At 36.5% G+C, this 26,822-nt stretch overlaps 1 protein-coding gene across 13 annotated transcripts in view; it reads right to left on the reverse strand.

The window, feature by feature from the left end:
- The window catches only part of Sls (sallimus), a 111,397-nt gene that overhangs the window by 63,455 nt on the left and 21,120 nt on the right, over window positions 1-26,822 (reverse strand). For 10 of the 13 annotated variants that reach the window (XM_070672498.1, XM_070672502.1, XM_070672506.1 and 7 more), the window contains 34 exons: window positions 26,458-26,650; window positions 24,982-25,689; window positions 24,433-24,612; window positions 23,793-24,302; window positions 23,228-23,325; window positions 22,936-23,116; window positions 22,715-22,792; window positions 15,840-15,882; window positions 15,446-15,720; window positions 15,058-15,269; window positions 14,741-14,962; window positions 14,218-14,561; window positions 13,770-14,118; window positions 13,431-13,669; window positions 11,855-12,084; window positions 11,608-11,751; window positions 11,262-11,519; window positions 11,035-11,178; window positions 10,668-10,940; window positions 10,030-10,575; window positions 9,472-9,949; window positions 8,634-9,214; window positions 7,992-8,534; window positions 7,123-7,377; window positions 6,877-7,020; window positions 6,027-6,428; window positions 5,319-5,720; window positions 4,832-5,054; window positions 4,498-4,670; window positions 4,232-4,371; window positions 3,515-4,031; window positions 3,189-3,332; window positions 2,827-3,078; window positions 21-2,722 (listed from right to left, as the gene is read on the reverse strand). In XM_070672498.1, coding sequence (XP_070528599.1) covers window positions 21-2,722; window positions 2,827-3,078; window positions 3,189-3,332; window positions 3,515-4,031; window positions 4,232-4,371; window positions 4,498-4,670; window positions 4,832-5,054; window positions 5,319-5,720; window positions 6,027-6,428; window positions 6,877-7,020; window positions 7,123-7,377; window positions 7,992-8,534; window positions 8,634-9,214; window positions 9,472-9,949; window positions 10,030-10,575; window positions 10,668-10,940; window positions 11,035-11,178; window positions 11,262-11,519; window positions 11,608-11,751; window positions 11,855-12,084; window positions 13,431-13,669; window positions 13,770-14,118; window positions 14,218-14,561; window positions 14,741-14,962; window positions 15,058-15,269; window positions 15,446-15,720; window positions 15,840-15,882; window positions 22,715-22,792; window positions 22,936-23,116; window positions 23,228-23,325; window positions 23,793-24,302; window positions 24,433-24,612; window positions 24,982-25,689; window positions 26,458-26,650 — 12,183 coding nt within the window. Of the gene's footprint in view, window positions 1-20; window positions 2,723-2,826; window positions 3,079-3,188; window positions 3,333-3,514; window positions 4,032-4,231; window positions 4,372-4,497; window positions 4,671-4,831; window positions 5,055-5,318; window positions 5,721-6,026; window positions 6,429-6,876; window positions 7,021-7,122; window positions 7,378-7,991; window positions 8,535-8,633; window positions 9,215-9,471; window positions 9,950-10,029; window positions 10,576-10,667; window positions 10,941-11,034; window positions 11,179-11,261; window positions 11,520-11,607; window positions 11,752-11,854; window positions 12,085-13,430; window positions 13,670-13,769; window positions 14,119-14,217; window positions 14,562-14,740; window positions 14,963-15,057; window positions 15,270-15,445; window positions 15,721-15,839; window positions 15,883-18,120; window positions 18,634-22,714; window positions 22,793-22,935; window positions 23,117-23,227; window positions 23,326-23,792; window positions 24,303-24,432; window positions 24,613-24,981; window positions 25,690-26,457; window positions 26,651-26,822 lie in introns of those variants that run through there. The other 3 variants (XM_070672496.1, XM_070672501.1, XM_070672507.1) reach the window with 3 other exon arrangements.

A 26,822-nucleotide genomic window follows, 5' to 3' on the forward strand; every position in this document is an offset into this window, starting at 1 on the left:
AGAATATATTTAATTTTTACCTTTAATTTTGGATCGTCCGTAGGTATTACTCGAGCCTCGAAGTGCGCGCTTTCTCCTTCTCGCAAACCGTCGATGTTACTCAAAGGCACAGTGAACATGGGAGCTTTGCCACGTCCTTCCACGATCTTTTCATCCTTGGTACGTATCATTGAATCCTCAAGAGTTTGAATTTTTTCGAGACCGCCTTCCATTCCTTTCGGTAATTGCGATTCGAGCACAAGATTAGCTTTTGAGAAACATTTCAATGTCGCTTTTGTAGAATCTTCACCATATTTATTTACAGCTCGACACTCGTATACTCCGGAATTTTCTTCGTAACAATATAATATGTCTAAGATAACAATACCAAAATCATGGAAGGTGCGATATCGATGGCCGTGAGGTAGTTTTTTACCGTTGTAATACCACTCGACTTTTAAGTCAGGATCGTTCACCGGAGTTAATCTCGCCTCGAAATGTGCGGACTGCCCTTCTACTAATTTCGTGATATCGGAGATTTGAGTGATGAATTTCGGCGGCTCAGCGACGGGAGTTGTGGGCGTAGTCGCTTGCTCTCCGGTATAACTTTCGAGCTCTCGAATTTTGATGAGTGAATCTGGCTGCAGAGAATCTAAATAAACTCCACTTTTGCCGAAGCATTTAATTGTAGCTTTAGTATAATCCTCGCCGTATTTATTGCTAGCTTTGCAAACGTATTCTCCAGTGTCGTGAGACATCACGCCAGCAATATCCATAACTACAAAGCCAAAGTCCGAGACCATTTTGAAACGTGAAGAATGTCGCAAAGGCTTTCCATTATGAAACCATTCGACTTTCATATGAGGATCGCCCACTGGGATTAAAGTACATTCAAAGTGAGCCGATTGACCATCTTTTAAGCCTTCTAGCGATTGAATCTGCGTCGTGAATTTCGGTTTCTGTCCCTTGGATTTGTCGACACATTCTAGTTGCACGCTAATTTCTGCCTTACCCCATTTATTGGTAGCTCGACAAGTATAAGTACCTGAATCTTCTATTTTAGTACCGAGAACTTCTAAAACAACCATGCCGAAAGCGTACACGGTTCTCGTACGATGACTAGCTTCTAAAAATTTGTCATTATAAAACCATTCAACCACCATAGTTTGATCGCCAGTAGGAATGAGCGATGCTTCAAAGTGAGCGATTTCTCCTTCTGACAGATTTGTCAAATTTTCAAACTGCGATGTGAACATCGGTGGTTGACCGTCTTCCTCTCTTGGCGGAACTCCTTCTTGCCGTTTCAAAGATTCCTCCAAATCTTGAATCGCTTCAAGGCCTTCTTTGCCTTTAGGATGCTGCGATTTTTCGATAATATTTTCTTTTGTGGAACAATAAATTGTTGTCGAAGTAAAAGCTTCGCCTGCTTTATTATAAGCTTTACAAGTATAAATACCAGAATCACGTTCATAAACATCCGTCAAATCTAATGTGACAAATCCGAAATCGTTAGTCATTTTAAAACGTGAACCATGTTCTAAAGGTTTTCCGTTAAAGTACCAATCAATCTTTAAATTAGGATCATGCTTCGGTTCGACTTGTCCTTCTAAATGCAACGGTTCAGATTCTTTTAATTTAAATTCAGGCTCGAGAGGAACCGTCCAAATCGGTTTAGGATATTCAGATTCGGGAGCTTCCTGCGGTCTTCTATATTTCGATAAATAAGCGTCTTCGGCTTCTTTTACTTTTTCAAGCCCGACTTCTCCTTGTGGATGCTGCGTTTGAAGATAAATATTTTGTTTGCTAGTGCATTTTAAAGTACCGGACGTTTGCGCGCTTCCTTTCGAATTTGTGGCTTTAACGGTAATCACACCAGAATCTTCTTCGTAAGCGTGAGTTAAATCCAGAGCTACGTAGCCAAAATCATACGTGCTCTTAAATCTAGCGCCGGTCGGCAAAGGTTTACTATTTAAAAACCATTCGATTTTCATGGTCGGATCTTTCGACGGTTCTACATTACATTCGAAATGAGCGTTATCACCTTCGATGCATTCTACGTTATTTAAATGAGTAATAAAAACGGGTTCTTCGTAAGTAGGTTCCGGCTGTTCCAAAGAAATTATTTGAGGCTGTTCCAGCGCATCGATTTTCGGCAGAGCGTCGGGATGTAAAGTATCTCCCAATAACCAATGACGATCCGCAATTTTCAAAGTACAAGTTGACACGGCTTCTCCCAAAAGATTAGTTGCTTTGCATGTGTAAATTGCGGAATCGTCTGGCCTTAAGCCGTTAATCGACAACGTTACGAGACCGAAATCAAATGTACTGCGAAGCCTCGTTCCGGTTTGCAGAGATATTCCGTTTTTGAACCATTCTACTCTCAAATTAGGATCCGCCCGCGGTTCCACTTGAGCTTCCAAGTAAACACGTTGGCCTTCTACTAATTTATCGAAACTTTCAAGATGCTTGGTGAAAACTGGCGCTTGCTGCGGTGTCGTATCAACAAACATTTCCGGCACCTTGTTCATTTCTGCTTCCTTCAATTGAATCTTCTGCCACGCGTCCGCTTGTATGCTATCGGAATCGATAGCTGAACGTGCTTTTACTTTCAAGGAAATCGATGATACCGCCTCTCCCGCATTATTAATTGCTTTGCAAGTGTAGACTCCAGAATCTTCAGAGATAACTTTTAGAATGTCTAATGTTACGTATCCGAAATCGTGATTTACGTGGAAACGTGAACCTAAATATCGATACACAATGGTTTTGTTAATGTCAAATATTATATAAATTTATTGAAAAAAAAAAAAATGCTATAGCATATATGTAAGACAAAAAAAATTTTACCCATTTTTAGTTCGACTCCGTTCATGTACCATTCGAATCTTAAACTTGCGTCGCCAACAGGAACGACTCTGCATTCGTATCTAGCCATTTGTCCTTCCCAAAGTTCGGTTGGTCCAGTTAACAATTGCGTGAAAATAGGTTTATCAAATATCTTTTCCGGTTCTTCGGGTCGTACAACTTCTTTGGCTTCTAATTGAGCAATTCTACGTTGTGCTTCTGGATGCTGAGTATCTAACTGTATACTCGCCTTAGCTGTACGTATTAATATGTTATTATTAAAAAATGTATTAAGTAAATTAAATAATATTTATAGATTATATAAATTTTATAATAACTTAAATAAGTTAAATAAAATTATTTACATTTAATTTTCATTGAAGCTGTGGTAACTGCTTCGCCCAATGGATTAGATGCGCGACACATATAAACGCCTTCGTCTTCGTCACGCACGTGAGCGATATCGAGAGATACATAGCCGAAGTCATGTACCTTTGTAATTCGCGAACCTGATAAAAATATATAAAAATTAATTTATTAATAATTTTTTAATATATATTTATATTATATTACTATAATAAATTTTTTAATTTATTAATAATTAATAAATTAAAAAAATATATATAAAAATTAACTAATTAGAAATTTTATATATTGCCGCAATAGTAGATTTTCGCTTAACGATTCTTACTTGTCTCGAGAGGTACTTCGTTTCTAAACCATTCTACTTTGAGCATGGGATCACCGACAGGTATAAGTCTACATTCGAAATGTGCGGTATGACCCTCGGCAATGTTATCGATATTCTGCAATGGTTGAGTAAAAACTGGCCGCTGCCGTGTTTGAGGCTCTGGAATATCTGGTCTCTTCCACGGCTGTTGGGCTTCAAGCTCTCGAATTTTGTCCATTCCTTCAGGTCGTTGAGAATCCAGAATAATGTTATCTCGTGGGATTACTTTAAGCTCGATGGATGATACGCATTGTCCTAATGCATTAATCGCTCGTACGGAATATTGTCCGGCATCTTCGGGTACGGCGTGACCGATATCCAAAGCCACGTAACCGAAATCAAACGTTACGTGGAAACGTGCTGCTGACGGTAAAGGTTTGCCATTGTGGAAGAACTCAATTCTTAGATTTGCATCATGTAAAGGCTCTACTTGGCATTCAAAGTGAGCTGTTTGTCCCTCATATACCTCAGTTGTACCCTACAAATATTTTTAATTTTTTTACTTGCGTTATTAATTAATTTTATTACAGTAATTAACCGAGAATGCGCGTTAATAATTCTTGTTTTTTTACTTATAATTTTGACAATGAAATACGGATGTTTGTATATTACATGAATTCTTTTTAAAATAGAATTAATTAATATAGTCATTTGCGTGCCGTTGTTATAATTATTTACCCTGAGTTCAGTGACAAATCTCGGTGGTATCACTGGTGGTTCCTCGATTTCTAATCGTGCAGGATGCCCTTGGGCTTCTAATTCTCGAATCTTTTCTAAACCATCCGGGTGTTGAGTATCCAAAAGAATACTACGGCGTGCTGTAATAAAAAAAATAATTATTATATTTTTAGATTTTAGATTATATCAATTATATAAAATAGCATAAAATTTATTTGTATAATTTACATTTAATTGACATATAATACAATATTATAAATACTTACTGCCAACTTTAATAGTGCAAGTATTAACGGCTTCGCCCGCTAGATTAGTTGCTTTACACATGTATGTACCAGAATCTTCAGGATAGGTATAAAGAATATCAAGAGCCACGTAGCCAAAATCATGTGTTGTACGGAAACGATGACCGGTTTTAATTGCAACTCCGTTAACAAACCTATTAAATTAGAAAAAAGAAATTAATTAATTAAATTCTTCGGTTATTATTATTATTATCGTATCAAAATGATATTATTATATAATTTTTACTATTTTATAAACGTTAAAATTAATTGCAGCTATAATGCATTATTTGTATATAATAAATTTTTAATATACCATTCAATTTTCAAATTCGGGTCATTAATCGGTTCTACACGACATTCCAAATGAGCGTGCTCGCCTTCCTTGAGGTGATCCAGATTATTTAATGGTGTTAGGAACACAGGTTTTTGATGAATAACTTCCTTTTCAATTTCTTCTTTTACTTCAACCGTTTCCAATTCTCGGATCTTTTGCAAACGTTGTGCATCCAGTGTATCAAGATATAAACCTTGTTTTGCTATAAATATAAAATAATAAAATAATGAATAAAAAAAATATAAAAAATTGTAAAGCAAAGTATAAAAAATATCTTATTTTATCTTGCATAATTTTATTTATTTTAAAAGTTCACGAAAAAAAATTGTAAAGCAAAGTATAAAAAATATCTTATTTTATCTTGCATACTTTTATTTATTTTAAAAGTTCACGAAAAAAAAATTATAAATTACTTAACGAGACCGCATTGATAATTAAAGAAAACGCGATATTAAATATTACTTACAATCCACGCTGATTACGCAAGTAGTGACCGCTTCGCCAACAGCATTTCTTGCTTTACACATGTAAGTACCCGAATCTTCGGGGTAAGCGTAGAGAATATCAAGAGCGACGTATCCAAAATCATAGGTTGTTTTAAATTTATGTCCTTGAGGAATAGGACGTCCATTTCTAAACCATTCAACGACCATCGTTGGATCATTTACGGGAGTCAATGTAGCCTCGAGATGAGCGCTTTTGCCTTCTGGAAGATGTTCGATATTCTTCAATGGTCGTCCGAAAGTAGGCTTTTCGGCAATAATTTTATCTTCTTCGACCGCTCGTTTATATCTTGAATCATCTTCGAGGTATTGTATCTTTTTCAACGCACTCTCATGTTGAGTGTCGTGGATAATTGATGCTCGAGCTAGAAAGAATTTTTATTTAAATTAACGCAAGGCGATGATGAGGAGAGAAAATTTTAAGTGATACTAAAAATGGTGTAAGAAAGTATGTAATGTAAATGAGAATTATAAATTTGAGTAAAACATAACGCACACATCTGGGTGCAGACTCTCCCGCACCCCGTCGGATCGCGGCCGGCCGCGTAAGAGAGGCGGGTGCCGTCATCTGACGGGGTGCAGGAGCCTGCACCCACACACATACATCCCGACGCATTATCAAAATTAATTTAAGCAACGTTCTCACGCAAATATGCTCTTATTTTACTCACACTTTACGTCAAGATTAATCGAGCTCTTCGCCGATCCTAATCTATTGGTGGCTTGACAGGTATATGTTCCCGAATCTTCAGCATATACAGTCAACACGTCTAACGACGCGAATCCGAAATCACAAATAGTTCTGTATCTGTGACCAGTAGATAGTGGCTTGCCATTATGAAACCATTCTACCTTCATATTAGGATCGGGATAAGGCTCTATGCGACACTCATAATGTGCGCTTTGTCCTTCGACTAAATTGGTAGGTCCGTTTAGTTGAACCGTAAAGGACGGTTTATCCTTTACCACGATTTCTTCCTCTTCGCGACGTTGATATTTAGAGGTATCCTCTAATGCTTGAAGTTTCGACAAAGCGCTCTCATGTTGCGATTCGAACTGCAAGGCTGCCTTAGCTGCATTTTAGAAAAATTTTTGGCGTAACACATAGTACGAATCGTCAAAGAAAATCGCACGTGTCGATAAATTACGTAAAGCAATACAATTTCAGTAGATTTGCAATGTCTCAAACAGATTCACAATACTTATTTGTAACAGAAAATAAGTTCAATAACAATAAATCAAACCAATGAAGTAAGAATAAAATGTAAAATTGTAACAACGACAACTACACAAATAGATATAAGATTTTTTATGTAATTTTTTTTCAATGTATTTTATGTATTTAATGTAAATTTTTTAAATGTATTTAATCGTGTATTTATAGTAAAAGTTAATAATGTCAATTAATATCGGGACAGTCCATTAAATATATATACAAAAATAAGTAATCTTAATTATAATTTAAAAAATTAATTTACGAATAAATACCTGGTGTATTAAATTAACAAGCAGTGTACTTACATTGAACGAATAATGTTGCTGAAGTAACTGCTTCTCCAAGTTCGTTTATAGCACGACATGTATAAGTACCTGAATCTTCGGGATTAACATATTTCATGTTCAAGGCAACGTATCCAAAATCATGCATGGTCGTTACACGATTTGCTATAAAAAGAAATTGTTTTAAATGTTAAATATATTTTTTTTTTTAATTTCGAAATAATGTAATATAATTTAATACATAAATTTGCGAGATATTAAGCTTACAGGCTGAAATAGGAACTCCGTTTCGTAACCATTCCACTTTGAGTTTAGGATCTCCAACTGGAATAACGCGTGCCTCGAAATGCGCTGCTTGGTTCTCAGCGACACGGAGATCTTTTATCGGTGTCGTAAAGACAGGAGCTTGCGTAACAATTTCTTCGGTCGCAGTTTTACGTTGATAACGAGACGTGTCTTCCAATGAGCGAAGACGTTGAAGAGTTTGTTCACTCTGAGTCTCTGTGTAGATTGCTTTTTTAGCTGTTGGTGAAAAATAATTGTTAGTTAATATTATTCGAAAAAATTTATTGAACAAAATTTATATTATACAGGGTGTATCAGCCCATGTGTGAAATTTTATACGGATACTTAGGTCTTGGGGAAGTAAAAAAGTCCTTTACCGTTATGAAAAATTCTCAATAGTTATTGAGAAAAATAATTAAATTGTCTAGCCTTAAGCGCGACAAGGAAGAGGCGAGCGAGTGAGGCGAGGCGATCACACGTGAGGTGGAGTCAACAACGACACGTGAGCGAGACGAGACGTCAATGCGCGTGTTAGACAAGGCAACGACACGTGAGGCGGAGTCAACGATTCGCGAGCCAGACGAGGCATTCTTTACTTCGCTTCGCACATTATCGTGCTTGTCTCACACGCGCGTTGTCGCCTCGTCTCGCTCGCGTGTCGTCGCCTCGCCTCGCTCGCTCGCCTCTTCCTTGTCGCGCTTAGGCTAGACAAATTAATTATTTTTCTCAATAAATATTAAAAATTTTTCATAACAGTAAAGGACTTTTTTACTTCTCCAAGATCTACCTATGCGTATAAAATTTTACACATGGGCTGAGACACCCTGTATAAATTATAATGGAAGGCTTACAGTGAACGATGGCAGTTGCAGAAGTGATAGCTTCTCCAATAATATTTCTAGCTCTGCAAGTATATGTCCCAGAGTCTTCGGGATATGCATACATAATATCAAGAGCGACGAAACCAAAACTATTTGTTTCAACAAATCTCGATCCTGCTTTTACTGGTTTATTATTATGGAACCATTCAATTTTCATTGTTGCGTCAGATACCGGAATTAGTCTGCATTCAAAATGCGCTCGCTGACCCTCTTTTATTTCAACGTTATTTAATGAAGTTGTAAAAATAGGTGCCTGAGTAGTAGTTTCTTCGACGACTTCTTGTCTGTGATATTTAGATTTATCTTCAAGATAATGAATTTGTTCAAGTCCAAGCTCATTTTGCGTGTCTGTTAATATTTGTGCGCCGGAACGGCAAGTTAAAGTACAGAGCACTTCGTCACTTCCTACTAGATTAACAGCACGGCATGTATATGTTCCAGAATCCTCAGCAATCAAATCAATTACGTCTAATGCAACGTAACCAAAATCATGAATAGGACGAAAACGATGCCCTGCAAATTGATTAAAACAATTTTTTGTTTAATATTGTTAGATAATATTTCTCATTTATATTATTATTATTGTAAAAGAATATTAGATTGACAAATCACCTATTGTTACTGGACGACCATTCTTAAACCACTCCACTTTCAAATTCGAATCCGTCACCGGTTCTAATTTGCATTCAAAATGAGCATGCTGACCTTCTCGAAGATTTTCTTGATTTTTCGGCTTTGTAATAAATTTCGGTTTTACATTTACGACTTCATCTACTAATTCATGCCTTTTGTATCGTGAAGCATCTTCCAAGTACTGTATTCTCTCAAGCCCTTCAGGATGTTGAGATTCAAGGAGTAAATCTTTTTTGGCGTGTACTCGTACAGAACACGAAGTAACCGCTTCGCCGAGTTGATTTCTAGCTTGACAAGTATATACGCCAGAATCTTCAGGATAAACTCCAAGAATATCTAGAGCCACGTAATCAAATTCATAAGATGGTCTGAATCGATGGCCAGTTTTAACCGGTCGACCGTTAACAAACCAATCGACTTTCATGGTTGCATCGCCAATTGGCTGAAGGCGACATTCGAGATGAACATTAGTTAATTCTACCGTTTCAATATTGTGCAAGGGTCGAGTGAATTGAGGTGCTTGCATCACAGTAACTTCTTCTTGTTGAGTTTTACGATACCTACATATGAATAAAGCAACAGATAAGACACATAATTATATAAAAAAAAATATATATTTGATAGAGATAAGACACATAATTATAAAAAAAAATATATATTTTTTTTTTATAATTATGTGTCTTATCTCTATCAAAAAAAAAAAATTTTTTTTTACTATTAATAAAATAAAATAAAATTTTTTTTTTTTTTTTACTATTAATAAAATAAAATAATTTTTTTTTTTTTTTAAATTAGGCAATAATAAAGAAAAGCAAACCTCGATGAATCTTCCAACATTTGTATTTGTTCAAGCGACTGTTCATTTTGTGTTTCAGTGACAATATCAGATCTTCCGATAACTCTGACGCAGGCAGAAGTATGTGCGGTACCCAGATGATTAGTAGCTCTGACTGTATATTCACCAGAATCGAAAACGGTAGCGTGTACTATATCAAGCGCGACGAATCCAAAATCATAGTAAGTTCTGAATCTAGAGCCAACTGTAACGGGACGTCCGTTTTGAAACCATTCAACTCTCATTGTAGGATCGCCCATCGGCTCCAGACGGCACTCCAAGTGGATGTTTTTCCCTTCACTGACCGGCTTAGGGTCACTCAACGGCTGAATAAAAATTGGTTTTGATTTAGAAATCTCTTCAATGTGATAATGTGGTTCGACAAATTTGGATTCTTCTAAGCGCTGAGTTTTTTCGTAAGTACCACGATGCATACTACTAGTATCTACACTAGAACGTGCTGAAATAAAAAATTAATCAAATTAAATAGTTTGTTACATAAATTTTTCAATACCGTATAAATAAAATTGTATATCTTACTCTCTACTGTCATGGTTGCAGATAATTGAGCCTCTCCACGAGCGTTTCTAGCTACAACGGTATACGTGCCAGCGTCTTCAGGGCGAACCTGAAGAATATCAATGGAAACATATCCAAAATCATGATATGTCTGGATCCTGTTAGCGGCTGTAATCGGTTTGCCATTGTGATACCACTCAATCTTCATATTCAAGTCACTTTGCGGTTCGACGCGGGCTTCGAAGTGCGCCCGTTGACCTTCTACGATCTTGTTGGTACCTTTAAGATTACCCAGGAATCGTGGTGCCTGCGTAACCTGTGTTTCTTCCTGCACCTGTCGTGAATATCTGCTCGAGTCTTCAAGAGACTGAATTTTCTGGAGACCAGTAGGATGCTGGCTGTCGTAAATAATATCATTTTTGCTGATCACACTTAATTGAGCAGTAGTATGAGCCTCGCCAGCTCTATTGTAGGCTCGACAAGTATACACGCCAACATCGTAAATTGTTACATATTTGATGGTCAACGCCACGTAACCAAAATTGAAGAAAGTTGTAATTCGAGAACCTAATTTTAATAATATTGCGTAAGTATACAAATATACAATACATGTTTCTGTAAAAAAAAAAAAAAAAAGAATAATTTATTATATTACTTACTGGCTTCTACAGGTCGTCCGTCTTTCAGCCACTCGACACGCAGATCGGCATCACCAATTGGCTCGAGACGTGCCTCAAAATGAGCAAATCCGCCTTCTCTGATGCCGCTCTGGTCTTTTATAGGCGATTTAAATTCCGGTGGGCTACTCGGTTCAAGCTGTTCTTGTACGTACTTTTGTTGCATCGCCTGTTGATACGCTTCCAATTCCTCGGTAGCCTCTATGTATCTCAATTGTTCAGGAATACCTAAATCTGTTGTAACGCTTGTACGCGCTACGCAATAATTAAAAAAAAAAAAAAATCAATATTCGAAAAAGTCATTATTAAGTAAAAACTATTGAAAGTAATTGTGTATAATGATACTTACCAAAGACACGAAGAGTCGCGGAGCTGATGGCCTCTCCTAAGCGGTTTACAGCTCTGACAGTGTAAGAACCTGCATCTTCAGCCCGTAGGTGCATTATATTAAGTGAGACGTATCCGAAGTTGAAGATACTCGTGATTCTTGAACCTAGTTAATAATTGAGTTAAATAATAGTTTTTCTTACATTTTATTAATAATGAAATTAATTTTCTACGAATATCAGTACTCACTGGCTGTGATTGGTTTTCCATCCTTATACCACTCCACTTTCATGGTCGGATCGCTAACAGGTGACAATTGCGCTTCAAAATGAGCGTTACGACCTTCCTGTAACTCACCAAGATCTTGGAGTGGACGGATGAAAACCGGCCGCTGTGAAGAGATCTCCTCTACACTCTCTTGTCTTTGATACTTGCTATAATCTTCAAGTTTTTGAATATACTGAAGGCTATCGGGGTATTGACTTGCTTGTTCAATTGTAGCACGTGCTAAAAAAAAAAAAATTTAAACTTGCATGAGGTATACTTATACGAAATACAGTAGACAAATTTTAAATGATATTTATTCTTTACTCACAGGTTACGCTGAGGGTGGCTCGAGATTCAGCAATTCCCGTTGAGCTTACAACGCGACATATATACTCGCCACTATCTTGAAGAACGATGCTAATGAGATCGAGTGAAATAAAGCCGAAACGAAAGATAGAAGTCGCTCGGGAGCCTGTGAAAGGTATAAAAAGAAAGGTCAAAATTTGTTAATGTGTAGCGTTCGATTGAGTGAGACAAAAAAAAAAAAAAAAGTTGTAAAAATCTTTTCTACTCACTTGCATCGAGTGCTTTGCCATTGACAAACCACTCCACCCTCATTGTGGGATCGCCCACCGGTTCGATTCTGGCCTCGAAGTGAATTCGTCCACCTTCGATCTGGTGAACGTCTTTCAGCGGTATAATGAAACATGGTGGGGGATAAACTTTGTCTTCTTCAGAAGGCGGCAAATAAGGTTTTGCGCGTTCTACGTGTCTCAAATAAATCACTTCGGGGCCAGGCGCTGGTCTAAACATGCCAAACAATATTCGGATTATTAAATTATTTTTGGGGCTGGTACGAATAGGAAATTCTTTAAATCGAGAATCTGGGAGCCGTCGAAAGTGACGGCTGATCACGGAGTCGCTAAAAAAAAACATGTCATTTTTTTTCTGTTTAAAGGAGATGGGAAGAGGAGAAGACGCTTCGAGTTCGCCAAGTGCATCTAAAAAAATGTAAACAGATCAACTCGGAGTCGAGCTCGGCGCTTCCGAGAATTCAGTGCGAGAAGGATAGCGCGCGATTGACTAGCGCGCTCTATCGTCTGTCTCACTTTTTTTACGCGGTCCTCTCTTTTCCTCCAAGGGCCGAAATTTCCAACAATCACTTCAGTCTGGTGCGGAGCTTCGGGCGCGAGAACGTCTCTCTAATCACTCCGCAGTTACGCGTATTTTCGACCGCGAATAGAAAGTTCTCGCGTACAAATAAGTATCGACATTACCGGCTCGGGAACGGACGATTATTTTTTGCACGCGTGAGTTATCCCAATCGTCGTTTTACCCTCCGTTTCGTGCTTCGAAAAAATGCTCCGGAACGACGAGGTTACGTTACGTAGCGAGCGCAGCGCGCGCGAAACGTCCGGCGTGAATTACGTCGCGTATTATTCGAGCATTTCCAACTCGACTTCCATCATAATTTTTATTGCGGCAAGTTCCGGCGATTGTCGATATCAGGCCGTGAGATCTGCGTCTCGTCTCTCTGTTTTCGTCGCGGCCGGGATTCTTGCCCGTTTCGAGGAACTTGAAGAAGATGAAGTGCGCGGAGAACATTTCGTCCGGAACGTGGTGCTCGGCGTATCGTGGCCGGTCTCTTTCATTTCTTGGCGCAAATCTACAAAGTCGTTTATCGTCAGTGAGATTTCGTCAACGGCGGTTGCACCTCGCCGGTCTTCTTCGTCGCGACAAAGACTCTCGTTCCGTGTCGTTTAAGTGATTTTCGAGGAACTTAAAGAACATATAGTGCGTGATATATAGTGTCGACTGATTTTGAGTGCTATGAGGATAATCCCGTCAGGATAATTCCGGATACTGCTACGGCAAGAAGGAAGGAAGGAAGGAAGGACGGAAGGAAGGATGAACAACTCCCTAATCTAACCGGAAAATACAAATACAAAGGTAAGTGAACCGACAACCTTAGATCACCCAATTATAATTATCATAAAAAGAATTATAATTAATTAATGCCCCTGAATTTATCGACGTACGCGAATTAAAATTTTATTAAAAAAAAAAAAAAAGAAAACGCGCGGATAGTTCCTTCTAGCAACGTAAAAAAATTAATTTCTTAATTCGTTAAAAAACGCGAGAGTCCCTTACTTTGGTTCGATGATTTTCGTCGGTCGGGGTAAGTTCAGGCGTCTTGGTTCCGGGGTCGTTCCTTTTGGCGTCTCGACGAAGAGCCGCGCTCGAGTTGCGGTAGAGCCGGCTATGTTTTGAGCTGTACATTGGTACCAGGCCGCATCTGAGAATTTAGCGCATGGGATGTCCAAAGTCGAAGCCCCGCTACCGTCGCTCGATATACGTATTTCAGGGCCAGGCGCTATCGGTACGCCGTCCTGCAAAATTTTACAAATGTTACGAAGCGGTAGAAAAAAAAAAAGAAAAGAAAAAAAAATGTAATTGCAAAGCAAATACAATTAAAATCGCTTACAATACCTTTTGCCACGTGATACGTGGAACTGGCGTACCGACCGCGCGTGCCATGAAGACCACGGGTTCTCCTTCTTTCACGCCCGTCGTGACAAATCGTTCGACAAATTTTGGCGCGACCACCTGTTCCTTTTCGATAACGTTTAAGTTGCACTGACAAGAAGTCTCGCCGGCTTTATTCCGAGCGACGCACGTAACTACGCCAGCGTCGGCGCGACTCACGTTCGTAATCATCAACGAATTGTTTCCAGATTCGTTTACGAGTATTTTGTGAGTCATGTCATTGGCGACTTGCTGGCCATTTATGTACCAAGTTACTTCGGGATATGGACGTCCAGTTACGCGACAATCGAATCTGAAACGTTAGCAGTTGGTCATGTATAGGAAATGAAAATTATTTAATTAAGAAAAGATTGCAGAATAGTATTTAGAATCGATCATTGTCGAGCCATACCGCGTCATTTTGCCCTCGGTAGCTTCTTTATCCGTAATCGTGCGAACGAAATTTGGTGGCAGGACCTTGCTGGAGTCAACGGACTCAACGGCCTCTGTCTGTTGAGTCTTGATAAATTCTTTCTGCTGCGCTTGATACGGAACTTGATCTACTTGATCGCTGGATTCGATTGCGAGGAAAGCAGAACTGACGGTACAGCCTTGTGGATTTTCAGACAGCAGGGTGTAATAACCGCTATCTTCCGGCAGAGCGGCTCGAATTCGTAAAGTAGCTTGTTGATTCGAATAGCTAGTCTCCACACGTTGAGAATCTCGAAGTCTCTGACCGTTTTTGAACCACGTTAACTATAATAGAAAAAAAAAATTAATTAATAAAAAAAGAACGTGCCATATTTAGCGATAATAATTTAATAAAATTGTGATATAACGATTTAGAGATAAAAAATGTTTGTATAGTTAATTGGAAAATAATTGTCGTAAAATTATTGTTAATGTTGTTTTATAAATACGATTTTTTAACTCACTCTTGGTTTTGGATTGCCGGTTATTTTCGCGGTAAAGACAGCGTCGGATCCTTCGGCGAGCTTCGAGTTCCTCGGTTTCTGGGTGATTTGTGGAGGTGAGATCGGTCCCAAGGTACGATCAACCATCGTAGATATTTGCAAGTCGGATTCACCCGCGAAACGGCGAGTAATTGATTCACGGAACTCGACTTCGCGCAACAATCTGTATTCAAAGGTGTCAACCTGCGCGTTTAAAAAATAAAAAATAAGAAACATTACTTTTCGTTCTAAATTACTGCTCCATTAAATAATCGAGTACCAAAAGTCCAGGTGTATACCTTAAAATCTTCAATGCTCGAAGCTGTTCCATTAACGTAACTTCGTTTATCCGTTGTTTGTTGATAACTACGTTGCTGGAAGAGTTGACCTCCCGTCTGCATTTTTTGCTCGCTCGTCTGAAAGGTCTGCGTAAATTCTTTCTTGTAACTGTCTTGTTGCGCTGGTGGACCAAATCCCTCTGGCTGTATGTAAACTGAGCAAATAGCTTCGCCTAGAAAAGACAGATTTTTTTCATTCATTTCTTTCTATTTTTTTTTTCTTTTTTTTTTCTCCTAATGTCGCCTTTGAAATTACCAGCCGTTACAGAGCGCTAAAGTCTCGAAACGTTGGTTAGAAAATATGTATTCCACATGGATGTGTGAAATTTGTAGATAATAAATTCCTTACCATACTGGTTCTTTGCGCTGCACGTATACTCTCCCTCGTCACCTGGACCAATCTGATTGATTTGAAGTGTGACAGTTCCAGAATTTTCATCGTACGACATACGAATCTTTCGTGATTCTAGCAATGGCACTCCTTTGTGGGTCCAAGAAACCGATGGTCTCGGATTACCACGAACACAGCCTTCAAAAATCGCGTTGCCGCCTTGCGCGAATCTCGCATTTTTGAAGATTCGCTCGAAAATTGGTGGTGAGGGATTTCCAGGTTTATCCGCAAATCTATGGGTTCAATTATAATTTAGAGGATTAATGCAGGATCGTATTAAGAACGTTAATGATGACAGTTAGATTTATCTAATAGTTGCAAGAGAATTAAAATTCTTTAATGACATATTTACCCTGGTACCATCGTTGGCGTTTGCATAACGATCTCTCCTTGAACTGTAAAAATAAGGAAAAAAAAAATTGCGTTACATATTAAAATGCAAATAATTTTAAACGAAATATATTAAAAAGAAAATGTTTTCTTTTACTAGTAGAACTTTAAAATTAAAACGAATTTACATGTATTTTTACTGAAATTTCAGATTAGCAAGTTGACTGATTTAAATTAAAATGCGTTCTGATGTAGACGTAATATAATAATAAAAAAAAAAAATGCAGCATCGTCATTGCGCGTAACGACGATAAAAAAAAATAACAGCTCGTAAACAGTTCGCTTCCATGATTCATTCTATCCTAATTATAAAGTACAATAGAAATTACTTGTAAGAAAAGATCCCCATATTAATTTTCATCCACTGTTTTGTTTAATTATATCATAATAAATAAAAATAATATAGAAAGTAATTTGCAATTGGAGAAAATATTTTTTCTAGCTGCAGAAAAAATTTGCATTAAAAAAAAAAAAAAAAAGAGGCATGGCTATTAATTGTTATAAAAATATTGCATTTGTTTCTTTTTTTCCCATCTGTTTTAATAGAATGTGACATGTACAAGCATAGGTTTCTTTAATTCATTGAGTCGGTGATTACCTAATTAATTATTAAGTTAATTGTATGAGACGTTTCAATTAATGTTCGCTCGCGATTTACAATTTGCGAACCACGCAGGGTACGAAGGACGTAATGTTCTGCTACAAGCAGGGGATTGTATTTTTGTATTTGGATGGGGATCACGTTACCGTGAGCCATTTTAGGCACAACTATCTTTACTCGACGTTGCGCGCCACGACGAGCCGCGATGCGTCTACGCCGCGCCTGGACCAATCGCGTCTTCCGTTACGCAAAAGCAGTCACTGACCAAAATAAAATCGGGTCTAATATTTCTCTTCTTTTCCCACCTAAATACATTTCGCAGAGAGGAAGAGATTTGCATATTTTATCTATCGAAATTTTATAATTTAAAACATTATTCCGCTCCTCTCTTTGTTATTTCTCCTCTCTTTATTTTTATTCCTCTGTCAAACTCGGGTTTGATTGAACACCATTTTCTGAGTGGTGACGGCCAAGCATTACGAACAGCTGTTTGAATTTTTGAAGCGTAAAAGTTTTATGTAATTTACGGCGAATATTAGCTGATTATTACAAAAATTTTATACGGTAACATCAATATATTTTTTAAAAGCACAGTTTGAGCAACAATTTCTTTTTTATATAATTCGCGAATATTTTTAATAATAATATTAATAATGTTAATATTTAATTCTGCTTTATGAATGTATAAAAAATTGCTTAACGCTTTAACTGCTGGCGTAACGGGTCTGCTTACTGTATTTCAGTGTCTTTTAGTTTTAACGCACGTTGAAATATAATCCAACACGTCTCGATGCACATTGACGTAAGATTCATAAACGTGTCAGTGTTATGTTATTTGGCAATCATAGAATTCTCTGGACATTTATGTTTCTCAGTTCTTTAGCGAATAACGCAGTTGGCAAATGCAGCACTTTAATGAAATTATTTTCGATAACACAAACTTGATTTTTATTATTTTATTTCATATCCGCAATATGAGATTTGATTTCTTGGTGATGTTGAATTAAATATAAATAAAGTGGCTCTGCTACTTTTTATTTTAATTTTTTTCACCTTTAAAATAGTTAAATGTTTTATTCGTCGGTATTAAATGTTTTTAAAGTGGAAATAGGTAAATTAGTAATAGGAAACGTTGTAGAGATTTTTATTTTAAATGTGTACTATTTTATGCAGTGTCACATTCTTTAAACAGCGAATAAAAAATTTTTTTTTTAATGATCACGTCTAGAGTATACCGAGCTATCTTTAGAGCTCCCGCACGGGTGGTGCTCCATGCACAGAAATAGAATACAAGTATTCGTTGACGGGCTATCACATCAGAAAAAATGTATTAAAACTATCGAATTAAATTATTCTCGTTTCTTTTGCAAGAAAAGAAAAAATTAAAAATAAATTAAGCACCGCAGAAATATGAACTGCCATTGTTCTCTCACGGTTACTCACAACGTCTAGGAATTTTATTGTGAAATATCATATAAATTTAATATCAAATCTTGAGCTTGTTAATATAAATTTTTCTGCGTCCGTTCTTCTTGCTTGAAATCTTCATATTCGGTAAGCGATCGTTCAAGAATGTTATTCCTTGATTTTTTTTTTTTTTTTTTGGAATTGATTTTTTTTTTCAAACATCACCAGAACTGACCTCTCTGCTGACTGGTGATCTGTTGTCGCGTGATTTGTCTTTCTGTCCGTTGTTGGATGTACTGCTGTTGCTGCTCTTGCATAATCGTTTGTTGCTGCTGCTGTTGTTGAAACAGCTGCTTTTGCTGTTCTTGAGATTGTTGCCGCCTCATTTTGAATCGCAAGATTCAGCGAGTCGGGTGACAATAGTACGACGAACTATTTGACTTAGTGGTAACGAACTTCTAGCTCATTTAGGGGAGCTTAGAGAAATCTCCGTTTTATCTATCTTTGGATATTTTCTCCCCTTTAACGTGCCTTGTCACCCGCGAATCGAACAAACAAATTCTTGATGCACAAATTGATGAATTTGTAGGAAATCACTCGTAACACTTTATCCGCAATACACGCAGGTTTGCTGGTGACCGCGGTTTTAATTCAGTCAGTCGGCAGAAATCAAGTCATCGTCAAAAGTCTTGTCCCCGTGATTCTTTAAACCAAGACGTCGGTCGAATGCGAATTGGATGGGTTACGACTTGATGCCTGGCTAAAGCATAAGAAGATGGGGAGGGTGTTGAACGACCGAGGTGGGGACGTTTGAACACGACGTCTAATACATGTGGAGGCTGCTTAGGGGAAATAAGAGGAATATAGGGTGTGCTAGTCAGCTCGGTATATTTAAAAATTATTCAACAAATTTTTTTTTTTTTTTCTGTTGCATGATATCAGAAAACAGCAACTTGAAAAAGAAAAAAAAAAAGGAGGTTTTTATTCAACGTATGTTCGACAACGTATATTAAGCGTGTGCTATATTACATCTTCTATACTTTTCGACTTTGATTTTTTAAATAGCATTCTGTACAGTTCATAATTTAAATTTTATCTTAATTTATTTTATTTTATTTATTTTATTTTAATTAATTTTATTTTTTATTTTTTATTTTTTTTTTTTTAATTGCAGACCAAAGATCTGCCTGATATTAATCAATTTTATAAATAGTTTATAACATCTTGTCGAACGGAATAATGATAAAGTCTCATATTTTTGGGCTCACTGACAGCCACCCACGCATCTTTATTGCCCTCTTCATATTCACAGCTGTCTTTCGTTGTTTTCCTTCGTGAAGTTATAAGTACTCTGCACTTTTAAGCTTGAATGCGTGCTACATAAGGTATATTCTTTCTTTCTTTTTTTTTTTCTTCTCTTCCTTGCACTTCTACATACACTTGTAGATGTGTGTTTCAAGATTTTTAGCGACGCCGTTTCTACCAGTTTCCTCTCTTTATTTTCTTAGTCTTCCTCTTGGTCTATTCGATAACGTTGATTTTCTTTTTCTTGGCAGAATTCGACAAAAAGCGTTTTTACGTGCCATAAGTTCAGCCAAGTTTAGCCCATGCGAGCAACCCCTGAATCACAATTCAAAAGCGCACCGTGAGCGCACCTCGTTTATGAAACGCTCGGTCGTTACATATTGCATTCAAAAACATGTGTACGCGTGTCAATGAAGCTAAACAACGTGGGGGATTACGTCCCAGCCATTTCGGTCCCCGTGCACGTACAACTCCGATTATATTTTTAGGACATTTTAATACCGTTCAATGGAACGTTCGCGTATAAAGAAAAATCGTTTAAATTTTTATGAATATTTTATAAGTACGGAGCATAAATAATAGCAGCCTTCTCTTTCCAAGCAATAAGACTGATTTTACTTAACCGTTAACGTTTCGCACACCGATTGTTAATCAGAGCGCGAGACCCGCCGATTGTAGTATTTGTATGCTATCCGGTACTTTTGAGCAATTCATATTCATTTATACATAATAATGACACACTTTAAGCGTAATGTGCACTTTACATTGCAATTAATTTGAGTACGCGAGTTTTCTTTTCGCGTTTATTATCGGGATCGATAAAAAGCGAATGTTACTGGTTACGGTGCATGCAAGGAAGTAGTATTCCGCACTTTCGCACCAGGAACATCGGTGTAATCGCGAAGAAGGTGGGTCACGCATGAATCATCGCGTTTCATCCAAGATGCCGCATAGCGACGCATCTATTTTAAGATTGTGTGAAATAATCTCGGTCAAAATAACGAGAGAACCTTTTACATTTGATGATCTTGTGATTCAAATATTGACGACGAAATTGATATTCTGCTAAGAGCATTTCAAACTTACATACTTTACTTATTATTGTATTCTAATTTAGGGAATTAACAGTCTCGTCATTAAAAAGTGGCAATACAATCGTACGATCTCGCTATGAAAAACAGTCAGTACTTTATTTCGCGAAATAAATCTTGTTTTTTTTTTTTATTCGCGAATGTTTACTTATGTATTTTATTAATGAGCTTCCGCGATAATTAATATTTTCTTTTTATTAGATGCATAAATTTTTATTGGATACTCACCGTGATTGTTGTTAGCATTTTATTTTAACGATGCAATAAAAATTTAGGTATTTAAACGTACGGAGTCATAAAGATTTATGCAAGTGTTGCGCGCAAATACCGACGTGCTTATTAAATAACAATACGTGGGGAAAGTATGACGTAATCATTTAAATTCATATTCCTGGCCGGAGTCGTGGAGAAAACGGATTAACACTCTCCTCAAATAAAGTCACTCGTTCATCTTCCGTATATTTTTGGGCTACCGACTCACATTTTCCACCACATTCCACAATATTATTTTACTATCTATTTTAATACCGGATTACTTTTGTTTTTCATATATAAGAAGATACGATCTCAAACTTTCCAGAACTTATAAGAACGATAGATTTCACGGTTCACGTAAAGAATAATATTTTAATTTGAAAACCTTTCGTTACTTTTAATGTAGGAGATAATTTCTGTTTAATCACAGCTGTTGAAAATTATATAAAATGACTGAAATTGACAGTATATAGTTTAAATGTAGAAAAGTGTATAGAAGTTTAACAAAAAAAAAAAAACAATTTTTACGAGCGTTTAAATATAATCTAAAATTAAATTCATCATAGCGACGTGTTGTTAAAATTAGAATTATAGTGAATTCGGTCGCTTGCGCTGGTGTACACTGGTGCACTTTAATGCCGCTGTACACTGATGCAATTTAAATATAAAATCGAGACAATTACGAAGACAGAGTCAACAAGGAAGGAATATAGGCAAGAACGTGAAATAATTTATTAAACCATTTACCCAAGTATAGATTGTAATAGGAAAGCATACGTTTATTTACATACATGATATATAAGTATCATTGTAAATTCACGTCGTACAGCGAGATTAATAAATAAGAGTTAACTCCTTGCGATGAGAAAACATTAAAAGTTCTTACTTTTAAATTGTCTGCTGTGATCAAATATTCAGAAGTAATCGTTTATATAACTTGCATAGTATTGAGTTTGCATGGTATTGTTTAAGAAATACTGTTTATTTTATTTGCATCTTTTTTTTTTTTTTTTAATTTACTTGTTAAATGCGTAAATTATCACTGCCAACTTATCGACGCAAGGAGTTAATAGCGTAGCCATACATGCCCGATAATAAACCCACATCCCGTTTAGCTATGAAACAGTAACTTCTTTATTGAAGCAAGAACAATTACCATAAAAACTTGTGAGAGCTACAAAATAAGAAATCGCACTTAGAACGATCGGGCGATTTTTTTTATATTTATTTGTTGTTTGATAATGATTTTTAACAATACTTTCAAAGTATTTGACTAATTTTCATAATAATTTTTACACGGTACACAAAATAATTTAAAATGATAAATAATCTTTGTGCATATTCTATCTTAAAAAGTTGGTGCGTTACGCACGACTCAGCTTTTTAATTGTTGCCCAAGGATAGATAAACTTGTAAGGAAAAAAAAAAAGTTTGTTCTAGTACATTTGCAAAAACTAGCTTTGTTAAATATATATATTTAACAAAGCTAGTTTTAGAAAACAATCTTGTAATTATAATTTATAATAATGTTGGTAAGAAATAATTTGTATACTTAGAGATAAATTAAAACTGTATAATATTTTAATATTTGAAAAGTTACAATATTTGAAACACATGAAAAGTAAAATACACAAAGAAAGCTTTTTTTTTTTTTTGGTGTTCAGTGACACGATTGAAATACTTTATATGTTATTTAATGAGAAACTTTTTGCGCTTTTTTATTTTCTTTATTATTTAAGTATTATTGACTAGCTCAGTTGAATTGACTAGCTCTCGTTAAAACTAATTAGTAACACAATTCTTTTTATTTCTTTAAATTAATCTAATAACTGTTTCCCCGAATAAAAAGCAAGCTGCGTAGGAAAGGCATCTCGACATTAAAGTATGTACTCATTTTCAGTTCTTTAAAATTTCACAAGAATTCTTTCTCACTTGAAAAAGTATGACTTAATGCAAATTATATGTCGCTACTTCCTTCACCATATTAGTTTGTAGCCTGGTTAAATAATAATGAAACAATACAATAACAATGCAAATCTCCGCCACCAGCAGACCGAGGTTAAGAATTAAATGTTCCGCCACCTCTACATTTATTTTGTCTGATTATTCATTTTTTTTTTCTTTTTTCTCTCTCATTGATTCCTTATGAAATTGGAGCATATATAGATCGTCTATTACCTGGAATCTCCAAGTTGGCAGAAGTTACGGTAGAACCTAAACTATTCGTTGCCGTACATGCATAAGTCCCAGCATCCTCTGTGCAAAAAATATAAATTACTATCTGACTGAATTATTACCTTCTTAAATATTTAAATACAATTACGTTTAATTATCACGATATTAAAGAACTTTGAAAAGAAGGTAACCGTCAAGTCTACCTTGATACTTTTATATCATACCGGGCAAAGCTCTTGTAATAGTAAGACGACAGACGCCGTTTCTGTACTGAACGTCGTAGCTCTTAGAATTTTCGACGATCCTATTATCTTTCGACCAAAGAATATTCGGCTGTGGTTCAGCCTGAACGATACACTCAAATCTGGCTGGTTGACCGCTTACTACCGCGATATCTTTTAACGGCTGTAACAATTGAAAAAGAAATTTTTTTATAAGCGTAATTTTTAATTAAAGTTTATTTTTTAAATTAATAAATAATTTTTAACATTATTAGCGTCGACACGTTAATATTACCGTAATGAATGTAGGCGCCTTCTTCGGTAATATTTCGAGATAAGGCTGAATTATTTCTTTGCCCGATGATACTCCGTTGCTAGTCGGCCACGGTGAACCTATAATTATCGGTGATACTTATGTTAGTGAAAGAATGCTAATAATAGCACGTGATAACAAAATAATTTAAATGTAATAAAGTGATTCGTGCGCAAGTTGATGTAAGAGCATAGTAGCAAGTAATAAATACGGAGTAAATTACTATTACGAATAGTAAAAACTAAAGTCCATGATAAGTAATAAACTGCACGTGTCTGAAAGTTAAAAGCATGTATGTTTTATGAAGCAATATTGAACAGTATTAAGACAAGGCTCGCTATACATAATCTCTATTTCCTAAAATTACACTTTACAATAACGTAAAATTGTTAAAAAAAAATTTCGAGAAAAATCCGAGTACGAAGAAAGCATGAATATAAGTTTAAATACAAATTGTCATAGAAGCTGTTAAAGCAAAGCGAGATTAAAAAATGCTGCCAAAAAAATAAATAAATAAAAAAAGTAACACGCGATGGCAGGTGTATACCTGCAGAATCCACATTACTGGATGGTCCAGTAGCACTACTCTGTCTTGGAGAGAGACTTGGCAGGCTTGGACTAAGAGAAAGCGGACTGGGTGTCGTGTGATCCCATCTCGACGGTGATACAGAGCTAGGTATAACGAGACTCGGAGGTGTCATCAAGCTGTCGACATTTCTTTTATTCGATTGTCTTTTTCTAAAACTTTTTGCGTCCTCAATTTCCGAAAACTCGCTCTCCGATGTCGGCTCCCACTTGACAGTTTTCCCGAATTTATTTTCCGCTTCATTCCGACTGTTCGGAAATGTGCTTCTCTTCGCAAAGCCATTCGCTTTCTTTTCCGTAAACTCGTGGATTATAGGCACTTCTATGTCGCTGGAACGTCTCTGTCCTTGAATACTCTTGTTGCTTCGTTGAACCGTTTGTTTACCCTCGCCAGGCAAAACGATACCGAATTCGTAGCCGAAATCGTACTTAAAGTATATGAGTCCAGTGTCCGGATCAATCTGTTTTGTTCCTGTTTGCGTCAATTAGGATTATATGTTTGTATTACGTTAATGTAATTTGTTTAGAAATTTATTCATCAGTCAAATCAATTTTTTTTCTTTTTTTTTTTGAAATAAAAAAAAATTATTTCTAAGTATTACCGTGTTCAGAGAATCGCGATTCTTCTCTATAAGTTCTTGGCTGCTCGCTTATCTTGGAGTCGTTAGGATGTTTCAAAATTGGTTTACTTTGTCTCAAATCGGATTGAATATCATTTACGAACTTTTCAGTTTTCGACTTAAAACTGCTCGTCATATCGCTCATATGCTGCGTAGCGATGTCTGCGAAGATTTCAGAGTTTTGTATTACAGAGCAAGAATTAATTTACTTTTTGTATAAAGTAAAAAAAAAAATAATAATTTGAAAAATCTATGTGCACAAAAAACAAAACTTGTACTGTATATTATATTAGCACTATTAATTATTTGTTCTCCATTTAATTAATTATTTTCTTCTCCCGTTAAATTCAGAATATCTTCAAGTATAAAAGAAAATTAAAAAAAATTAATAATTAGTCAAACAGAAAACAAGTAATTAATAATGTATGTGTCATTTGTTTTTCACTTGTTGCGAAACAAAATTTATCTCTACACTTCTATTAAGACACGTTGCGAAAATTATTATACATATAGCATTGATATTGCTCTTACGGCTTGCTGCTTTCTTTACGTCGCTTTTCGAGACGAATCCGTATTCGGGTGGTGCGCCAGGCTGTAAAACATCGTCGATCTTTCTGCAAGTTGTATGCTGCTGATATTTCTGAAAACTGTTCTTTTCATCCGCGTCCTCTCTATTGATCTGCGTTAAAGACGTTGTCGGGGGGCCGGTGTCGAACTCCATCGGCGATGCGACGTGTGTCTCTCTAACTGGTGCGCTTAGAGATCTTGGTCCCCTTCCTGTGGGTGGTTGAACTTTTCGATAGTACGGCTCTTCCGTGTCGCTGTCCGCCGGAGTCCACTTCGGTCGAATTTTGCTCGTATCTATATCGCTTTCGTAGTCGGATTCCCGAAATTGACCCTGGACAAATTTCTTTGGCTTCGGCACGTAGTAGCTAGATTTTTGCTGTTTATGAACAGGTGCAGCATTCGCGTCGCCAAACTTGATGACTCGGCTCGTCTGCTCAACGGTAACGATTCTCCTAGCGTTATCCGTCGACTCGTCCATTCTCATCGTTTTCTTCGTCTCTGTGCCCATCGCGTTCGTAAAAGGCATGCTCGTATGCGCTTCGTAAAATTGTTGCGGCTGAGGTGGCGCGTAAGCGATCTCCGGCGGGGAGCCAGGTAAAAGAACGGTCTTCGGTTTTGTCGGTGCGACTTCTGTGCGTTGCTTGCGAGGCAAACTCGGCTCCGTTGATTTTCCTATATAAAAAGTTGGTACAATTTTCATTCAAAGAGCTTCTGAAGAGCTCGCAGAAAGTAGTACGGCGAGAGAAACGGAGGGAGAATATTGGCGAAGTTGGTAGCAATCGGTTTCGCATATCAAACAAATCTTATTAAGATTCAGAATGGGTTAAAAGGGTCGGTCTGAATTTCCTTTGGGATGTTCCTTTTTTTTTTATGAATTAAATGTCTCTGACAGTATCTCGGACTTTTCTCGACTAGTACCTCTCGACTGAAACTGATTAAACCGGTTATGAAATATCGAAAGACGCGTTCTATAAAAAATAAATCGATTATAAAAGGGACGGAATTTAATGACTGTTATAAAATGAAAGAAATGGTGTTTATAGCTCGATAGGAGATATTGTACTTAACAAAGTGGGCAACAATAATTACATATTATTTAATTCAAACCTAAGGCTGTGTGCATTTGTTTATTAAAGATTTTCAATCTTCATTTATTTTTTTATGTAAAATGCGCAAAGCTATAATACTGTTAGAATAAAATTAATACACATTTCTACCGTCAATCTTTCAAGTTTCATAAGTTCCTAAATTTGTAACATTTTTTATTTTAAATTTTAATATATCTAAATCAATGGGTGTGTGTATGTGTGTGTTCGTGTATGCGTGCACGAACGCACGCCAAAACCGTTGCAAATATACAGAGTTTTATAATACTGTAATTAAAAAAAATAGCGTAATATTAAATATTCCATTTTAAATATTAGTTTTGGCAAGTAATACCTGAATCCGCAACATTAAATTTCGTAGAACTAACAGTATGGCAAGACGATAATGCTCTGCCATCGTAATCACTCTCATAATCGCTCTCGCGGAAGTCACCCTTCATTAATTTGGAAGGACCCGGAGAGGGCAACAGAACTTTCTCTTCTGATTCCAACTTTCTATGCAATTGATTAACAGAGTATTCCGTCTCCTGAAAATAATAATTTCAACATAAAGACTTCCGATTCATGCATAACGTGAATCATAAAAAGAAAAGAGCACAAAAATACATACATTCATCAACGTAAAAATTAATATAAAAATACTTTAAGCGCGTATTAAAATTTGCAAAACGTTTTACAATATTTATTAAGTTCTCAGGC

The sequence above is a fragment of the Cardiocondyla obscurior genome, linkage group LG26 (genome assembly GCF_019399895.1).
Source record: "Cardiocondyla obscurior isolate alpha-2009 linkage group LG26, Cobs3.1, whole genome shotgun sequence".
Classification (NCBI taxonomy): Eukaryota; Metazoa; Arthropoda; class Insecta; order Hymenoptera; family Formicidae; genus Cardiocondyla; species Cardiocondyla obscurior.